Consider the following 20,471-nt stretch of genomic DNA (forward strand, 5'->3'; position numbering starts at 1 on the left):
CTGTCCGCACCTGGGCGGGGTGCCCGAGGCCTGACGGCCACAGGTCCTGCCTGGCCTCCGCTGGGGCGAGAAGGGCTGAGGAGGGAGAGGCTTGGGAGGCGGAGGCGGGAGGGTCGCCTCAGGGCCCTCTGCGCCCTGCGGGGTCCAGCGCTGCCCCGGGGGCACAGCGCAGCTGTCAGCCCTGGGCTCCGAGCGGTGACAGTGGGAAACGCTGAATGTGTCCCATGCCTGGGTGAGTACGGCCTTGGAAGGGAAGGCTTCCCGTTCTCACAGGTGACTGCTCGCTGCAGGCAGGACTCTGCAGCCCCGTGAAGACATGGAGCGGGCGTTCCTCAGTGGATGCCATCGTGCCGTCATCGCACAACAGCCGACAGGATGCGACTGCAGGGCCACAGTGTCACCCCAGAGCCTGCATCCATCTGGCAGACCAGCAGCCAGGAGGGGCCTGTTCTGTGGGAAAGGGGAAGGACAGATTGGCTGTGGTCACAGCAACTTGTATGAAGTGAGTGAACACACGGTAGTCTTCCCCTCATGTGAGGTTTCCTTAAGGGAAAAAAAAAAGTGCTTTTATTGCCCTACTCTCAGCCGGATAAGATGATAATGTGAATAATTTAAGCCCTTTCTTCATTCATCACAAGGAGATCATAGTTAAAGAGCGAGGTTAGAAAACAGTATCTCCTACTGCTGCTTTAGGAATAGGAAGATCTTAGTGCTTGTAGTTTACAAGTGAGCTACCCAGAAGTGGGAGCTGTGAACCAAACCTAACAGGGAACCCAGACAGTTGGGACTTGCTCAGTGCCAGCTTCAGCCAGATGCTTCTTCATTCACAAAGTGAACTGCCTCGAGCAGTGGGCCACCAGTTGTAGTGGTGTGGATAAGCACTGGTGATAAGCATGTATTTCTTTATATATGGTGAATGCAGATTGTATAATGCATCGTAACAATGAAGTGGTTAGTAAGAAAGCCGATAAAATGTTTCCATTCACTGAATGGAAACAAACTAGTGTTAGTGGCAAGAGGTGGAGAGAGTTGTTTTTTGGTTTGGTTTGGGGGTTTTTTCAATACATTTTTTATTCAATAATAAAATGTAGTTATGAGTTCTGCTTACCTTTGAAAGGCACTTACAATTTCTCAGTTGGAAAATATTCTCCCGGAGCTACATATTTTTTCCAAAGCTGTCTTAAATGCCTTGCAAAGGTGACAGTTATTCTAGGATAGCCTGCTCCTCATACTTGTTCTTCTTATGCACTAAACAAATAATTTTTTCACATTCACTCCAAAGTAGGCAGTACTTTTCCTCCCAGATTATAATTGAGCGTAGATGAATGCCCTAACCAGCTCTTAGATGTAATGTGGTAAATGTAATGAGGGGGTCATGAATATGAATCCATTTGTAAAGAGTACTTTATTGTTCTCCCAATAACTGACATGTTGCCTGAGGTGTACAATTCTTCAGGAAAATTTTCTGATTCAATTAAAGAGAATGGAAGGCCTTAACAAACTTGTTTATCTGGTTTGTCTGTTTACCTGTTTATCATTGCAGGTCCAAGGGGCATAGTTTCTCTGATACCTTTGGAACTTCACAAGTTAAATCGTTATCTAATACAATCACACTGACATGCACATTATCATGGAAATCACATCAGTACAGGTCTTCTTAGCATACTGTAAGTCAGCATGCACACTGCAAGCTTTAAAAGAACAAATAGCCTTTCCCTTCATCATCAGTTAGTTATAGTGATCTGTTAGTTCCCAAATTACCATGCACTTTTCATAACTAGACAAAACCTGAATGGTTCGAATGAAAGTCAAGCAGGGAAAAAATTAAACTAAGACTGAGCCTTTTCAAAAGGAAAATCTGTTTCCACTTATGTGAAGGAGGTCTTTACAGAAAAGATCTAATCTTTTTTAACTCACTGCTCCAGAAATACACCAAGAGTGTCAAGGCTTTCTGTTCTACTATTTTTGGTTCAGAGATGATGGTAAATATAACAGATACCAGCATTTCCTCTCTCAGTGCAAACTGGCAGAATATCTTCAGCATACACCAAAAAAACCCCAACCAACCAACTCCAAAAAACCACCAGCACATTAAAATTTCTATGGAAATATGAAATCGAGGTACTCTAGCATTTGGGGTTTTGGTTTTTTTTTTTTTGATAGTACATGTAGTTAAGCTTAGATGCATTGTGTTGATTTGCCTTGGAAGAAGTTACCCTGAGCCAAAGTTACCCTGTCCTATGCCATTTATTCAGCTTGTACATTGTTAGTGGTAATTGACTGTCTCAATGTAAAAATGTGTCTCTTTTTGCAGCCTTTAATCAGCAGCAGTAAACCACTGCAAATGGGCACCTCTGTGTTTGTTCTGGAGATTTTTAAGTATCTCAGGTGGTGCAAAGTAAATCAGTAAAGCAAACTGTTCTGGTTTCAGCCAGGATAGAGTTAATTTTCTTTTTAGTAGCCGGTACAGTGCTGTATTTTGGATTTAATATGAGAATAATGTTGGCAACACACTGAGGTTTTAGTTGTTTTTAAGTTGTTCTTACTCTAAATCAAGGATGTTTCTGTTTCCAGTGCTCTGCCAGTGAGGAGGTGCACAAAAAGCTGGAGGGGAACATGGCCAGGACAGCTGACCCAAACTGTCCAAAGGGATATTCCATACCATAGAACATCATACCCAGTATACAAATGGGGAAGGAGGTTCCAGTGGCTGCAGGGGGACAGGCTGGATATCGGTCAGCGAGTGGTGAGCATCACTTTTTTGCCTTGCGTTTTGTTTCTCTCTCTGTATTTCATTAAAATTAGTAGTAGTGTCAAATTATTACTATCTTTTATATTCTGTTTCAATTATTAAATTGTTCCTATCTCAATCCACGGGGTTTACCTTTTTTTTCCACTTTTTTGCTTACTGGGGCAGAGGTGGGGGAGTGAGTGAGCAGCTGCATGGGTGGGACTTAGTTGCCAGCTGGGGTTAAACCACAACACAAACTGTCTTGTCTCAGTTCAAAACTAAATGTCTAACTTGGCTGTAAACTGCAAGGAGAAGAAAGGTACTGCACACCAGAACTCTGAAGTTAGAGAGGAGGGGGATTACTGTGAGAAATTACTCCAAATTCCAAGCCAAAGGCTTACGTGACCAAACTTTATTATAACCACGTAGTTCCTATGGAAAGATGTGAACAAAAAAATTTAATGTGCTGGTATGTGCATGGCATATGCATGGGAATATGACTTGCTGAGAAGTTTGACTGTACGAAAAATAATCCCCAGTCCTGTAAAGATGTTCTTACATGTTTAATATAGCTTCAATATTTAATAATAATATTTTATCATTTTAAATATTATGCATAATTTATTAAGATTAAATATAGTAAGTATTAAATCACATATTGAGGCAATAAATAGAACTGGTCTGAATTTAAAAAAAATATTGAAACAAGCTTGTATTACCAAAGTGACAGCAAACTATTTCTGGACACAACTAGAGATAGCTCTAGCTTTTATGATTTTTTATTTTAAAAAAGATCAGAGAATGAGAATATACTCACATACAAGCTTCTAATATCTTTCTTGTTTGAAGAATTAGATCAGAATTTCCAGGATTGTCTCTAAATGGAACACAATTTTCTACTGCTTCCAACTTCTCTTTCCTTAGGTTTCATAAGGGATAGCAATGGAAAAATAAGTTTGCTTTCCTGGAAATCTTCTTTCTTGTGGGGTGGGGGAGATGTGAGAATTTTCATCAGTGGTTTTTGTCTGAAAGAAATGACCTAATGTTTCTTCAAGGAATCTTTAAAAATTAAAACCCACACCTTGACACAAATGTATGCACATGGCTGCTGATGGAGAAGGGTGATGATTAAAAATGTGCAAGACCACTTGAACTCTACAGTTATTTTCTTCAAATAAACATGTATGGGAGTAGATGACTCATCCTGCAAAGTACAGACTTATTGATTTCAAGCACTTCTATTGGAACTTCCTTGCCTGGACTTCAGGGGCTTGGGGTTATTTATTTATTTCTATATGAGTCAGAAGTTCTGAATAATATTTCTACTTAGTTGACCACAGAAGTGGAAGACAAAGCTCATAAAACTTTTTAGAGAGTCAGAAACCAAATTATTGTCAGGACAGAGAAGAGAGAAAAAGAAATAAAAAAATAAAAGGAGGATAGCAGGAAGCACAGATTTCATAGAGATGGTTAGTCAGTAAATGAACATCCACCAAGTTTTAGAATTTGTTGAAAACTGTAACTAAAAATTAATATATAAATGGAGATGGAAACTGTTCTCACTGAAGAATAGAAAAGTAAACATATTTCTAGCAGAAGTCAATGAGCAAAGGAAGTACTGATTAAAGACAAGAAAGCACTTACCAAGTTTTGTGGATGTTTAAACAGTTATCCAGTTCATAGGAAATGAAAAATCATAGACCTTGACACATCTAGTTCAGCCCTTTTTCCAAGGAAGGACCAACTGTCCCCACAACATTCCTGGCCAGTGTTTGTGAACCTGTTATAAAAGTTGTTTTGTTGATGGAAATCAAGCTTTTTCATGGACTGTTTTGCTATTCTCACTAAAAGAATTATTTCACCTGTTATTCTCCTCATATCCTATCACCAAAGGAATTTACTCCCTTCCTCTGTGCAACTACCTTTAAAATTACTTGAACGCTATTTTCACCTCTCACCATCAGTCTTCTCTGCACTAAGGAACTGAGTTCCTTCAGTCTTTTTTCACAAATCATGATTTCTAGACACAGTGTCAATAAGCATGAAGTCACCACTGAAGGGACAGAGGGATCTTGGATCTTTTTAGAAGAGCTCTAAGAGCACTGAGTCTAGGTGATGGCTTTTGTCAATTTGAGAGCTTCAGGAGCTCTGTGAGTCTTTTTTTTTTTTCTTGGTAACTGTCTTTTTTTTTTTTCTAAAAGAATCTCAAATTCCCTACAAGATGTCCTGAGTAATATTGTTCAGTTTAAATTATGTTCTAGAGAATGAAAAACAGCATCAACATCAGGTTTATAATAGCTGAGAATTGGGAGAGTTCCTGATTAGTATAGGAGGTCTCTTTGCTGAGAAATGTGACAGTGTATATCTGACTACTTTGCTAGGGGAAGAAGGGTCAACTGGTAATATAGTGCACCTAAGTATTGATGCTATGAGATATGGAATTAAAAAAGGAAATTTTAGCTCATTATGTAAGGGGAATTCTGTTGCCAGTCCTCATAATATGTGTATAATTCCATTCTGCAAAAAGCTTCCTGATAACTGGCTTGTAAGGGTAAGATTCATATTGAATAAGGTACAAGGGTGAAAAGGAAGATTGCTGCATGGATAAGGTTGTAAAAATGCATTCTAGTCTTCGGAAAAAAGTTACAGCCAAGATGGAAGTTTTAGGTTACCAACCAATTTAAAATACAGGTTTACTTCCAGCTTTACTATAGACTACTGGTCTGATTTTAAGGTGAATTTCTATGCCTTAGTTTTCCATTTGTAATGACTCACCATGAGTCAGGAGTGGATGACTCAGAGGTTGTGGACAGTACAGCTTCTATGGATTGAAATCAGAGCCAGCTTGACAGGTAGCAACATGGAGTTTCCTGCAATACACAGTAGCCTGAAAGACTAGCCATACATGTGCAGTGCAGTTCATGCAGGTCTGCTAAAATTTCCTTTTTACTTGAGACTGGCTTCAGCATTCATGTTGTTATAACCTTTAAGCATCTGAAAAATGAAAATTGTAGTACTTCTTTTTCTGATTTGTTTAATCTGTGATGTTCTTCAGGTAATTAAATGAGCTACAGTTACAGTATTTGTATTTTTCGTGCAACATAGTACAGCACTGTAATACAGTGTATAGCTGTAGTTGAAAAAACATATAACTGATTTAATTTTCAATAAGCTTTGTGTCATTCTAATGTACATTTTTATGTACAAACTGGGTTCTTTTAAATTATTGTCTATTGCCATTACTTCTTGCCTTTGAGTTTTGACATTCCGTCTGTCAATTCTGCAATTCCATAAGAATTTCAAATGTTCTGACTTAACATAAGTATCTCTATCTAACTAAAACAACCATAATAATCTAAATACCACTATATTTCCTTCCCTAAAAGTTCAGAAATGTAACTAAGAAATGAATGTTCTGCAAAGACCCAGTTGTTTCTATTTGCTTAATAACTTTAGTCTCTCAGTATCTATCATGTGGTTCACAACTTTACAGAAGCCAAAAAAAGCAGATGGTCTGAATACCGTTGTTCGTGCTCCCTCCCCATTAACACATATCATGGGAATCTATTCCTGAATATGGACTCGTCCTCTGAAGCACTGACATGTTAAAGAAAGGCCGTATAGTACCTGCTTGCATCAGACTCACTGAGTGCCTCCAGCTTTAGTCCAGTACTCCAAAATCTCATATCATTAGTTACCATTTACATTAAATACATAATGAAATTAGAATCCATCCAAATATTAAAAAAAAAATTAATTTTTGGAAACTAGGTGTAAAATTAAACTTTGCAGCATGCGTCATCCCAACTAGTTATTTCATCACACTGATTTGTAACACATCTGTTCTTGCTTGTGGACTTTATGAATGTTACTAAATAGGTAAGTAATTGGCCAAACATGTATTAGATTTACCTCTTTCAGATCCAAAGCCACAGCACAGCAGTCTCCACTGTGAGCAGGAAAGTGTGTGATTTCTTTCTATACCGCTCAGTGATAGATGTCAGCCCCACATGTGCAGCCACTCCTGCAGAGTTACGAAATGCTACTGTGTGGTGCCCAGGCTTCTCAGCATGTCTGTAAGAAAATGCATCATGGTTAATTATAGATTGCCATAAAACAGAACTAATTTCTGAATAATTCAGCTTTTGATATTAACTTTGCATCTGAAACCATTTTCCAATATGAGATGGAACAAAATATAAAGGCAGCATTGACCTCTAGTTGCATTAAGATTGGATTTAGGTAATTTCCTAAAATAAGGCATTCTTGAGCTTCCATTAGCTCTGTGAATGACCTCTAATCTCTTTAACACAAATTAAAAAAAAAAAGCTTCTTACTCTGTATTGTTTAAAAAACCTACATAAAGCAGCAGTGCCATCTCCTGCCTGCTTGCTTTCATGAATGCAAATACTCGATTTGTATTGCAAAGCAACCACAGGGAAGGTGGATTTTTCTGCTGGTAGGTAACTAAGGCAATAACATTTTCTAATACTTAGGGACAACATACATCTGCAGTTCCACAGATGCGGGCAGTTTTCACAAGTGAACTTTTTCTGAACATGGAAAAGAACTTCAGTCATTTGTCCAAGATTTCTAAAATATCACATCCCAGCCAGAACAGTAGCTCAAAATGTGTACACTTCTGTACTTGTACTGTACACAAGGAATACATTATACCTGTTAAATATGCTTCTATAGAGTTATCTGTACATAAATGTACATTTTTGAACAGATCTAACATATTCCCTTGGGGTTTGCACAAGTACAGCAAGTCCAAAGCATGAATGATTCATGTGCAGAGGAATAATTCAATGCAGTTGGGGTATATTTGATTGTATGCAAGCATTTGTGTGGTCCAACTGCAGTAGATCCAACAGGTCCCAGATATATCACGTGTGCTCTGAATCAATAGCACATAAGCAAGTTAGAAAGCTGGAAGTCCTATTTCAAGTACTTTCTTTTAAAAGGTGAAGTTATGGTAAATTACATTTTTCTGAACAAAAGTTGCCAGCAAAAGGCACACTGGGCCTTTATGGCTCCAGGGACTTCTTCCCCACATCAAGGAAGCAGGTCTGTATGTTTGCCATGCAGTACTGGACAATGCATTGTTGGATGGAGCTTGTAGGAAATATTAGATATGAGTTTGATTGTATCAGAAAAAGTGAAAAGGGGGAGAATTTCACTGTATGACTTTATCCTGTTGGAATATGTCCTTGGGGATTTTCACCACATGGGCACAACAGAATGTTGCTGACAATTATAAGCCTCTTCTTCCATGCAGTGATATATAAAATGGCTTCTGCCAAATGAACAAGATTTAATTGGTTTTTAATTTTTAGAATATTGTAGCTAGATACTCCAGTCTCTGCTTTACACCAGACTTTGACAGAGTGAGTGGCACTGATAGCTGATCTTTCACCTTTCCCCAGTAGTAAGTGTGATAATACTGCTGCCTGCAGAGGGGTGTCTACCTTTACATGAGACCCTAAACGAGGTGAGCAGGTGTATTCCCAGAATACAGAGTTAGAATTACAGTATTATCAGGGTTTTGTTTTACTGCTTATCGTTAGCTGGGAGAGGACAGTTTATGCTTCTGAGAATATTCATAAACATTACAATGCTTGGTGCAGGTCCCTTGCAGTCAGCTGTGCTCACCGAACTCCCTCTGCTGTGCCGATGTGTTATAGACCCTATGGACCAAACCTGGTACTGCTTAGTGATTCAGTTCTGGGGCTGACATCACCACTAACTTGATCAAGCATTGCTGCAGACTCAGCTTGTTGCCACTACTGTTGCCAGTTCAACCCAGCCACGTCCATCCCATAAATTCCTATGTGTTGGGCTCAGAAATGCTTTTGCATTTGATTCTGGCTTGGAATAAATAGAGCTAGATAAGAGTCTAGGAACAGAGGTTTCTACTAGATTGTTCTTGAACCTGGAAAGCTTCCCAAACCAGAATCTACTGTGAGTCATACAGGATGATCCAATTGCTCTTGGTTACTTGAATTCCTTTCTTGCACACAGTTGCATTCAATACACAAGAGGATGGACAATTCCATCCAAAGCAACAAAATATGGAATGATGGGTAAGGCATTTAATACTGAATGTAAATGATGATTCCCTAAGATAGATCTTCCCTTCCCACAGAATCACAAAGTTTCATTATTCTCATTTTCTCTCTTTTGAAGGCATATTTATTGTTAAGAACAAGTTAAGAACTATTGAAGACATTAACAGGTACTGAAGAACAGTCTCTGTCACTGTTTACCTCCGGAGGGGTAAAAAGGTAAAAGAAGTTCCTATAAAACATTTTGTTGATGAGATCTCAGTCCACACTCAGTTAATTGGCCTGTTTTGCAGGATTTAACCTGGTGGCATAAGAACCCTGAAATAAATCTCTTAGCTACGATTAGAGATGAAAGACAGATTAGCATGGGCAGGAGAGTTGAACTCTTTTTCTCTGTCTCCATTGGTGAGTCAGTGTGAAGACAGGACAACCAGAGACATCAGGAAATCAGTATTTCCATCATCCTCAGGATGTCTGATTCAGGTATTTTCTTCCTTGTATTCATGAAGTTACCAGTTTCAAGTTCCTATTCAGTCCTCTGAAGCAGGTTAGTAGTTTCTTTTACAGTGTCACAAATAGCAATGTGTGTTTACCTAAAATGGCAGATTTTAGCAAAATCAGTAAAATAAGATGTGATTTGTTTATGGCAAAATTGAAGCCAAATTTCTTTGGAAAATTTTTATCTAATAAGTAAATGTTATTAACAAGTAAATATCTGTGCTATGTCATGTTCTGTGTAGTTAGGGGAATTTGATAGCCAAGGAATAGGTAGGTAGCATCTTGGAAGCAAAAGGCTACTGTATGGTGATGGAAGCTGTGTTTAAAGTGAGTTAGGCAAGAAAAGCTTGAGAACAATATTGATATTGGGGAGAAATTCACACATTTATTTGGCTTCTTCTGTTGAAAGAAATATTTCTCCTTTATAGAATAAAATCCAGTTTGCTCTCCCATAGCCAGGGGAAAAAATTCCTGTGTGTCTGTGATTCATAACTCTGGAGTTGCTTCTCTGCAAAGGTTTCTAAGAATTTTGACAGAGGTGTTAATTCCACTGAACTGCTGGGAGTGGTTTTTGCTTTACAGTAACCTGCTGCCAAACACAAGAAGAGATACATGTTGCAGAGCAAGACTGACACTTTTAGCTGATAATTGCACTTCAGTTCTTTCACCTGGAAGAACTTTCTTCCTGGTGCTCAAAAAATGCTACAACACAGCTGTATGAGTGTCGCAAAACATCTTATGCAATAAATTTATTCAATACTTCATTAAACAGTTAGGGAAAGAAAAATGTTATGGTGTATTTACAAAATTCATTATGATGGGAAGAGAGTCTTCTCATTATCTGAAATTAATTCAGTAAACTGTTAGCATAGGTAAAAATAACCTCAAGATAAATATCCATGTAGAAGCTGTGAATACAGGAATGGAATGGGTAACTAGTTCTTCTGTCCCAGACTCAACGCACTCAGAGTTTCATGAGCAGCAGAGTGTGTCCCAGAGATCCTTTGTGCAATCCCAGGTATATCAGTGACAGCCAGGATCAGTCAACAAGTGGTCACTGCATATGAAAACCAGTCATTCTGCCCCCCTCCTCTGGCACTAGAGCTCATATGATCTTATGCTGCTGGAGGACTGTGGGGTGGGTACCTCTGTTAGATGAATACGAATATTTCATGAAATCTGGTCTTACAACAATACTAAAATTGCACCAAGGAATCTGGAAAAACCATACGAGAATTACTGGAGGCAAGGAATTACTAGGAGAGCTTCTCTTGAACAGAATTTTGGGTTTTTTAATTTTAGGCATCTGAAAATGGGGGAGGGAGCTACATCAGAATAGCTACGTGAGAATGAAATGTACCCCTGCTTATGGAATTCAGCTTCAAATTTCTCTATGGTTAGAATATGACAGAAAGTCTCAAATTAAAAAGCTTCCCAGCTTGCAGTAATGAACAGCTAAAACTTTCCCCTGAAGGAGGATAATGGTCTGCTAAACTCAGGTTTACACTTGAGCCTCAGTCTCCCCTTATGCCACAGGGACCCTCCCTGAGCTTGGACAAGCTGGTGCCTTCTCTGAAGTAATCATGGCCCCAAGCCTGCCAAAGCTCAAGGGGCATTTGGACAGTGCTCTCAGATACCTGGGTGGATTGTTGAGGTGTCCTGTGCAGAGCCAGGAGTGTGACTCGATGATCCAGCTTGGGTCCCTTACAACTTAGGATGTTCTGTGATTCTGTGAAATTTACAGCTTCCAGAATCAACAATGCCTCTTGAGCAGATGAATTTTAATTAAAGGTAAAACTGTTTACAACTTCTGTTGAAATGTTAAAGCAAAATATGTTTGGCAAGTAGGGTGTTTTCAGTGACGTGTGTGCCTAACAATTGAGACACATCTTGCAAGTACATACATATATTTCTTAGAAGCCAACAGTGTGTGATGTATTCATTCATATATGCTGGCCACGGCACATGAACTGCATAGCAGCAGTCAGGGAATTTCAAAACAGATTCTCTCTGTTGTGAGCTCCGAGACCTGAGTATCAGGGGCAAATAAACCTATTAGCAGCTGTCATCTACAGCTATATAAGGTCAAGTCACGAACTGCTTAACTGGTGAAGCAATCAAAGATACTGTCTCCAGGCTTATCGGGCAGGCTGTCAGCTGAATTCATATGGGGGCTTAATTCTGTGCCAGCAGAGCATGTTCAAATAAGGTCTGAAAGATACTGTAGAAGAATGGTGTGAAGAAAGTGTTGTAGTTTTATAAATGACTATTCTCTGGACTTGTTTGCACAGAGGTGTCTCTCATTGACATGATTATCACACTGTGATCACAATCAACATTCATCCCATTCCATGTGGGAATGACATTTAGGATTCTGACTGGAATATGAGGGGCTCAGAAAGAAAACCAGTCTATGATCGGTGGTAGGAGGGTTGGATTAAGGTGTGATTGTCACAGTTCTCAAGACAAAGAGAAAGAACTTCAGCTGCAGGAGCAGAGGTTAAGACAGTAATGGAGATTCCCTGAAGATTAAATAGGCCTTATTTAATATATCATGCTATTCCAAGAACTGTTTTTTAATAAGAACTTCCAGAAAGAAAGGGGGGTCTATCAGATAGAGAAAAAATAGAACATCCTACACTGATTTTTTTCTTAACGTGTGAAGATGTTCTGCTTTTTTTTGTAGGGTGATTTGTTATTTCACATAAAAATGGTAGTGCTTTTATGCCAGATGAAGTGGAAAAATGCAGTGGAGGATGTTCACCAAAAATATATTCAGGTCATAACACTTAATAAAATTTTGATAATCTTTTCCAGAAAACCAGCACAGTCATTGATCGTTTAACTATTTGTATAACATTTTGTCTCTGTTGATAACTGCAGTAATTTTCCCCCTGCATTTTTTTGCCAGAGTGATCATATCTTAGTACTGTACGTGTAGGGATAATACTTGCTTTTTGCTAGCAAAATCCCATTTTACTGCACATAATAAATGAAATTACTAAAACTACTCATAGGATACTGTGTTTCTGGTGTTACTTTCGCATTTTTTTCTATAGGGAAACAAGGCTTATGTGATTGTGCTGTATATATTTGTGTTTGTCCTGCTTATTTAACTTTTTAACACAAACCTGGCAATAATACAGTAATCTAAGAATAATAAATACCTATAATTATCAAGAAAATACAGGCAACAAGTTCAAGGGAAAAAACACTGTGAGTGTTCTGGAAGGAAAGCCAGCAGCCCAGCTCACCTCTAGACATCAGAAGGCCTGCACAGAAAATTACCCTTGACAAAAATCCACAGAAATCTAGAGTCATTGGTTGTACTGTTCACTTGTTTTCAATTGCTCTAGTTGGTCCTTAGAATTTCATTTTTTTTTTAAGTGTATGAAATTTAAGCAATAAATTTCACTGGGACACTCCCTGGGCAGGACTGAGAGTGCGTGAGGCTGCACAGGAAGTTCTCTGGTCTCTATAAATATCTGGTCAAACAGACGGTAATCTCTCTCTCTCTCTCTCTCTCTCTCTCCTTCAGATTGCTACTGCCTGCCTTGGACACATGCCCGTAATCAGCTTACGAGCTTCCCTTGACCTACGCTTCTTTTCCTAATGCTGATCTGACTATGGCTGTCCTCAAAGTAAAATTCACCAAAACTAAGAGGGACAAACTGGCCCAGATCTTATGGATACTCAACTGGGTTTCTGTAGTGAGCGGGATCATTCTCTTCAGTCTTGGCCTCTTTCTGAAAATAGAGATCAAGAAGCGCAATGAAGTGATGGCAAAAGGGGACATTAACTCTGTCCCCAACATGCTGATCTCTGTGGGGGTCATAGCATGTATCATCAACTTTCTGGGTGGAAAAATCTGCTATGACTGCTCAGATGCCAACAAGTTCTCTCGATGGAAACTTGTTATGCTGCCATATATCGTATGTACCTTCTGTTTTACCTTCTGCATCCTGGTGGGTGCTCTCATGTGCTACACCATGAAGAATGAGCTGGAAGAGTCTCTCTACCTGGGACTGAGGGATGCTATTAAGTTCTATAAAGACACAGACATTCCTGGACGATGTTTCTTAAAGAAAACAGTGGATTTGTTACAAATTGGATTCCACTGCTGTGGAAACAATGGCTTTAGAGACTGGTTTGAAATTCAGTGGGTATCTGCTCGTTATCTGAATATGGCTTCTAAGGAGGTTCAAGAGTAAGTATTTACTAGTCATAACAAAAAATTCTAGGAGAAAAATTCATTCAAGAAGGCAAAGTCTTTTTACTGGATCTTTGTATCTTAATCAAAAAACTGCAGAATGACCACATTACTCGCAAAATACGCTACCAACATGCACAATCAAAAGCTGCCTTTTGCTAACCTTTTAGGGATGCCAAGCAAAGCAAAGATGTACCTTTCCCTTTTTTTATGTGGTGAGTTAGCTACCTCAAAAATTTAATTTCAGTTGCAGTGAGCTGATAATGGAAAGAAAAAAAGGATTGCACGGTCAATCCTAAACACTGAAAGAACTTTCTCCTTCAAGGTATTAGATTCTGCAAAGCCAAGTTCAAATCTGTATGTTCACATGTGAGAAAGTGCCAAACAGGACGTACACTGAATAAAAAAGGAGAAAAAGCCTTTTTTTTTTTTTTTTGGTGGTAGTGCTTCACATGATGTAGCAACTGTGGAATTATATGTTCAAAAAGAAGAGTCTGGTAATACTTACAGATAGAAAAAGTAACAATTAAAATTTATGTAAGAAGACAATTTAGTATGTAATAATTCTTCTAAAGCTGAAAAAAGTCCTCACTGACAGGAGTGTAGTAGCTTTGTATTCCTTGGAAAGACAAACACAAAGAGTTTGACTGGCATTTGTCAAGTGCTTTGTTTTTTTGAACTCAAAAATAGGTGACAATAAAGGCAGAGTAAGGGAGGCCAAAGATCTTATTTTATCAGAATTTGCAACTTGAAACTGCTATCATAGCAAAGTGTATATACAGAGTTGCAAATATGCCAGAGTGCAGGACCTAGGAGAATACAGATAAGAGGTTATCAGCGTGCATAAGACAGTTGTCTGTGGAAATAAAACAAGATTTACAAGTGTTCTCAAGAGAGAAGTTAGGAAGTATCACATAGAACAGACTGACCCCGAGACTTTTTCAATCCTGGTTCCCCACTGAAAAGTGACATGACAACAAAGAACTGAAAGTAGTATCTTATTGTGAGGTTCAAAAGTAAAATATACTGCCTTTTATTTCTGTGAGGCATGCAGAAACAGTAATGTTTTATCCAGGGTCTTAACTAAACTGTTTTCTTCTGCAGGGTCACCTGTGCTCTGCAAATTTTTTTGAGAATACACTGTCAGTTAATTTTTGTCCCACTTTGGCAGAAGGTGACAGTGAAATGTGTGTGAGAGAAGTAATTTCAGAACTTTTTTTGCTGTGTATAAATTGGTTAATTTCATCTGGATTGCCAGAATGCAAGTTGGTGCTGCATAACCACATTATACCATGATTTCTAAAAGTCTGGCAGTGAAACATTTAATTAATGTGAAATCATTGGAAGCAAAGCCCAGCTGGTAATGTTCAGAAAGGATGGAGAAGGAATCAAACTGTTTTTTGGTTTCAACCTGTACTGTATGTCGGTTGGTAGATTAAGAAGCAAAGCAGCTGAGAACTGACATACTGTCCACTTACCTGTAACCTCTGTAAAACTGAACTTTTCACCTTTCCTCATGACCCTCTTCCCTCCCCTCTCTCCTATAGCTCCACTGCCAACACCTCAATGTGACAAGGCATGGAGACAGACAATGGGAATGGTCGGAAGATGAGGCAGGTTACAGCAGTACAATCCTGTTATTGCTTTTGTTAGGTGAAAGTCATCTTTTTTTTCAGTCTTAAAAGTAAATTTTTGCTTGACAATACCATAACAACTTTGAATTGCAACAACAAACAGCAGTGAATGCCTCACACACTCAGCTCAGTCACTGAGGTCTTACCTTCTAACAGTACCAACATTCTTTAATTTGCCACTGACAGAGAAAACACAATCACAGGAGGACATAGCCCAAGTCTGGAAACTGATGCTGTTGGCATTAGAAAGATTCCCCTTTATAACGTATGGTAGGAAGAATAATAAAAAAAAAGTTGAATTGATGCTTGGGATCAAAAGAAAAGATTAAGACCCAGTTTAAGAGATTGTATTTTATCCATTTTAGATGCTGTACCGTATCTGGGTCATTAAACATACATAAAGCCCTAAAATACAAAGGGCATTTTCCTGAAGCAGATACAAGCTTTCCTTTCATAATGTGCCAGTCTTCCTCTCCTCCCTCTGAGTCTTCTTTTCTCCTCCAGCATTCAAGTTTTCCATTTTGTGCCTCTCTGGCTCCATTCCTTATTTCCCTTTCAGCACATGGTTTTGCCTGTGCCCATGACACGGCTCACACACTTCAGTATAGTTTCAGTGCATTATTTGGGTTCTTTGCATTGGTTTCATTCTGCTGCCATTACCAGAAATATGATGGCCACAAAGTGAAGAGCTACACTTAAAAATGGAGAGGAATTCATGCCTATCCCACTCCTAGGTGGGAAATGGCAGATGCACTTGCTGACTTATTTGGAAAGATCTTTGAGAAAGATGGTTTTGAGAGTACCTTAAACAAAACAAAACACACACCATCACCCACATAAAAAAGAGAAAAAGGATGAGGAGAAACAAAGGAAAAAAGAGGGGAGGAAAAAAAAGGAGGGGGTAAAAAAAAAAGGAAAAATTGAGGAAAGAAGAAAAATGGAGGGGGGGGAGGGATAGGAGGTTGTATGTAGCAGGCTCACAGCAATAAAATAAAGGCAATTATCTTGCCATCAAAGCACTGCCACAAATACTGAGCTTCCTAGAAGCTTATGTTACATTTGAAAGTACTTCTCTTTAACTAGAAGTCATTGTGTGGACTTCTGTTTCCAAGCAGTATCCTTGTGCTGAAAATACTGAAGACTTCATGCTAAAGAGAAGGTAATACAAGGAAAACAGATATCACAGATTCATTTAACTGTCCCAGAAAATCATGATTAATTTGAGACTGTGTTCTCTTCCAATCCCATTTCCATTTTTTTTCTTATTCCTATTTTATCTTTCCTCTTTCTCCACATGTTTTCCTCCTGATCTTATGGGGGAGGGAAAGGAATAATTTTTAGCAATCAATACTATTTTTAAAGTTACAAAAAGTATAGTTTGAAGAAGCAGAAACTCGCTTGTGAATTAGTTTCAGAATATGTGCTGAACTAGCCATTGCAATGGGTACAGTGATGAGAGGCCAGCAGACAATTTCCAGTGGTTCTCATGGTATGCAAAGTTATTCTTGTATTAGGTTCTCTCCTAAGCAATGACTGAATTGAAAATCCATGCAGAAGTAGTGAAACAGGATTTGCAGGGACATAACTTCCATTAGAGTTCCACCAAGCTAAACACCTTCAGAAATTGTCTTTAGTATTTTCAGCACAAAGATACCTAAAAAGGCAACATCTCCATGAACACTGAACTCATGTCTTGTGGCACAGTACCACAAATCAGGTGAGGTGCTTATACTTAAATGTAGACCATTAAAAATTCCATTTTCCTGTAGTAAGCAACTTTTCCACTTGAAAATATATCCCCATTTTCCTTTTCTTACATTGGAGAGGCCTACATTGCAGCAGACTTGCATTACTTCTTTTGCTGAAATCACAGGCACCGCCTGCTGCTGATGCGACTTTTATAATTTCTGTCCTGCTGCAGCCGTCTAAAGAGCAATGTTGATGGGAAGTTCCTGGTGGATGGAGTACCCTTCAGCTGCTGCAACCCCAGCTCCCCACGGCCCTGCATCCAGTACCAGCTGACCAACAACAGTGCTCACTACAACTATGATTTTCTGACGGAGGAGCTCAATATCTGGGTGAAGGGGTGCCGAGAGGCCCTGCTGGATTACTACACCACTATTATGCGATCGATTGGCATTGCAGCATTGCTTATTTGGTTGTTTGAGGTAAGTCTCACAAAAATGGTCTGTGTCAGATTAATCAGAGTCTTGGAAACAAATATAGTGTAACATTAAAAGTGCCTCAGCAACCAAAGTCCACAGGCACTTCAGGAATGTTGCAGGACTTCCTTTAGTACAGGACTTTCCCAAAGTCCACAAAGCAGAAGCAAATTTCATTGAATTTGAGGACTATCAGGAATTACGTATATCATTCTGTATTTTTACAGAGCTTTTTCAATAGAATACAACATATTTTCTTCACTGAAGCACTACTGGATCAGATACAAGACGATATATGCACTCACACAACTGCAAGGAAATTACATGAGAAGGTCTGGGGGTAGTTTTAACTCAGTTTTAGCAAAGAATATACAAAATGCAAGCAGGTCTTTGGCTTAATAGAAAAATTTTGTTTATAGTTAAAATTGAGCATAAGTATTAATATCTCAAAGCCTCCTTTTTACATTATATATTCACCATATAAACAGTACTTGCAAATATGGCACTGATTATGCTGCTGATAATGCAATCAAAATAAGCACATCACAGGGAAGCATACACCCCTGGAAAGGTGCAGTCTTCCTGCTAATGTCTGTTAAGAGAGTTGTCTGGATGTTGTCATCCACAAGTAAAGGACCCCCAGTGGCACAGGCTACAACAGAGTTTTCTCATCTTTTTAATAAGTTTTAGTTTTCTCATTACTGCTCCATTACATAAATATTAGGACTGTAATTAAAATAGTTCACAGTCCTCAAGCAGTGCTTGGTGGTGGTGCCAGAAATAACAGGCCTTTAGCAGCATGTGAAAAAACCTGAGAACTGGCTCTCTGTGCTCCCTTAAATATTGACAATCTGGGCACACTGATCTTGATTGTGACAGAAACTATGACAGCAGGGCTTTTTCCAAAACTTATACTTGAGCCTCTGCTATAGGCTATCCTTTTTAATTTTCATACCTTGGCATGTAGGATACATATGGCTTACATATGAATGATTAAACCTCCTTGGAGGAACTATTGATTTAATCAAGGTCAGTGGGGAAAAAATCCATGGAAATTAACATAGTACTTTTTTTTTTCCCAGTGGCTGATGGTTCCACTAATTGATCATCCATTCTACATCAATTAGTTGCAGTCTCTGAGGCTGCAGGGTTCCCAAGTAATTCTAGGTATTTTTATGCTAGTAACATGCAAGGGGGATTGTTACCTGAAGAACGAAGAGAGAATCAATCCATCTCTCCCTTGTATTTTTCTTTCTAAAAAAATGCAATTAACTGGGAAAGTGGTTAGATATATTGCTCAGACAGAGTTTGTTTGCTTTACTCAATACTAGTTATGAGGCCTGTAAACACACAAGTCAGAAAGCTGACTTAGTGGTAGGCTTGAGGCTGTGATTTCAACTTGCTGTTTAACCCCTAACTATTTCTTACAGCTCTGTGTACTTGTTGGTGTTCGGTACCTACAAACAGCCATGAAGAATGTCCTTCTGCTCGGAGATCTGGAGGGTGAATCAGATGGTTGGTTACTAGAAAACAGTTTTGTGGAAACTGCCAAATACAACATCAGTATCATTAAGAACCTCGGCAAAGCCAACCAGATCTCCACTGTATCAGGCATGAATGACCCTAACATTAATGTTCAAAACACAGACTGTGGCAAAACCAATGTTTCAACAAAATCTATCCCTGCAGCTAGGTAGGCAAACCTTTGAAGGAACAACATCACAAGTTTAGCTTTGCTGTATTACAGTACTACAGTTACCAGATTTTTCACTGGTGGGGTAAAAAAGGAAAAAAAATGAAGACAATTGAACAAACCACAGACTGGTGACAGCTCCAAAACTGCTGATACTTCTTTGGATGGATGCATTTTTACTTGTGAAATCCCTGATTTTCAACACCGCACAAAACTTTTGGAATTTTTCCCACTTTCTCTCTTTACCTACAGAATTCTGTCATGGTCTGAACATGCCAGAGTAATCACTATGCACAAGCAAATGTTCCAGAGAGGATGAGTCCACATCTACTAACATACACATTAGTCTAATATGTACCAAAGTTTGTCCTTACTGTCATTACACCTACAGAAATCCCAGCAATGGAAATTCCCAAAGAAATTATTACACTTGATAAGATTCTTTACAAAAAAAGAGAAAAACTGAAATGAAAGCTCTGTTAGTCCAAGATAGGAGAGGAGAACTTTTAGCTGAAATGTACCTACATTGCAGCCCTTCTAAGAGAACCTACTAGCTAGATGAAACTGAAGGCAGTGAAAGTTACTGTAATGTATTTCATTTATATTTCCCAAAAAGTCTGAAGTGTGTCTTCATTTTTCCCCCTCCATAGTCTAGGCAAAGCCAGCTGCCACACCTCCCTGTAAGTCAAAGGGTACTGCTGAAAGGAGTTCTCTGCTTAAGGAACTGACAGCTCCTGCAAGGATATCTGAAATTCCAAGTAGCATGTGATAGCCCTAGTTTAAAAACAAGTAGATACTTCCCCTAAAACAAACACTGATGATGCTAGATACTTACAAGCTCCTCATTTCAAAAGTACTTACATTGATGCAGGGGCAGGAAGATAAGGGACTATGTGAAATCAATGAAGGCAAAGTCAGACTGACAGCTCTCCCATCACACTCCTAGAACAGAGCTCAGGAACTTTATTAATGCTTGGAGTGAAAGCCTTCAATGCCCAAGACACTTGTAGTTACATTAGTTATGACACTAATTCATCATTAGTAGTAAGGAGGAAAAACATATCGATACAAAATAGAGGTTAAAAGACAAAATAAAGTATTTTACTTGTTACTGCTGTGAGTGCATTCTTTGTGGATAGTCAAGTAAAAGAAGATATATCACTGGGATATTCAAAGCAGAACTATTCCTGCTTTTGAAATTGTGAAGAAGTAACAGTAAAAATTCCTTTACCTAACAACTGTTGTATTCTGTAACACTAGAAAATGCAAGGATTATACCGTAAGGATATATTGTAAATAAATTGTGGAATGTAATGATCTGTAGTGCAATTCAAGCAGGCTATATGCATGATCATAATTTCAAATGCAACTGCTTCACTGCTTAACATCTGAGGCCTATACTTAAGTATGTTAAAATTCCTTCAAAGAACTAGGTTTGTAAGCTGAGACTACCTTCCACAAGAGCCATTAACTCT

General features: G+C 38.8%; 1 protein-coding gene across 1 annotated transcript; it reads left to right on the plus strand.

The window, feature by feature from the left end:
- Positions 1-90: 90 nt before the first annotated feature.
- On the plus strand, positions 91-19,909 carry LOC103760911 (photoreceptor outer segment membrane glycoprotein 2). Its single transcript, XM_018082956.2, has 6 exons — positions 91-502; positions 2,575-2,746; positions 8,921-9,018; positions 12,836-13,504; positions 17,063-17,309; positions 18,734-19,909. The coding sequence occupies exons 4-6, from the start codon at positions 12,924-12,926 to the stop codon at positions 18,998-19,000; spliced, it is 1,095 nt and encodes a 364-aa protein (XP_017938445.1). The 5' UTR covers positions 91-502; positions 2,575-2,746; positions 8,921-9,018; positions 12,836-12,923; the 3' UTR covers positions 19,001-19,909.
- The last annotated feature ends 562 nt before the right edge of the window (positions 19,910-20,471 follow it).

Source organism: Manacus vitellinus, unplaced genomic scaffold, assembly GCF_001715985.3.
Source record: "Manacus vitellinus isolate BGI_N305 unplaced genomic scaffold, ASM171598v3 scaffold_6_pilon, whole genome shotgun sequence".
Classification (NCBI taxonomy): Eukaryota; Metazoa; Chordata; class Aves; order Passeriformes; family Pipridae; genus Manacus; species Manacus vitellinus.

What these genes read in the sequence shown, in the direction of transcription:
- LOC103760911 (XM_018082956.2), top strand. Translation starts at nt 12,924, where the DNA reads ATGGCTGTCCTCAAAGTAAAATTCACCAAAACTAAGAGGGACAAACTG. An exon ending in GCTTCTAAGGAGGTTCAAGA is followed by an intron (nt 13,505 to 17,062) that starts GTAAGTATTTAC and finishes GTCCTGCTGCAG; the next exon opens with CCGTCTAAAGAGCAATGTTG. An exon ending in TGCTTATTTGGTTGTTTGAG is followed by an intron (nt 17,310 to 18,733) that starts GTAAGTCTCACA and finishes TATTTCTTACAG; the next exon opens with CTCTGTGTACTTGTTGGTGT.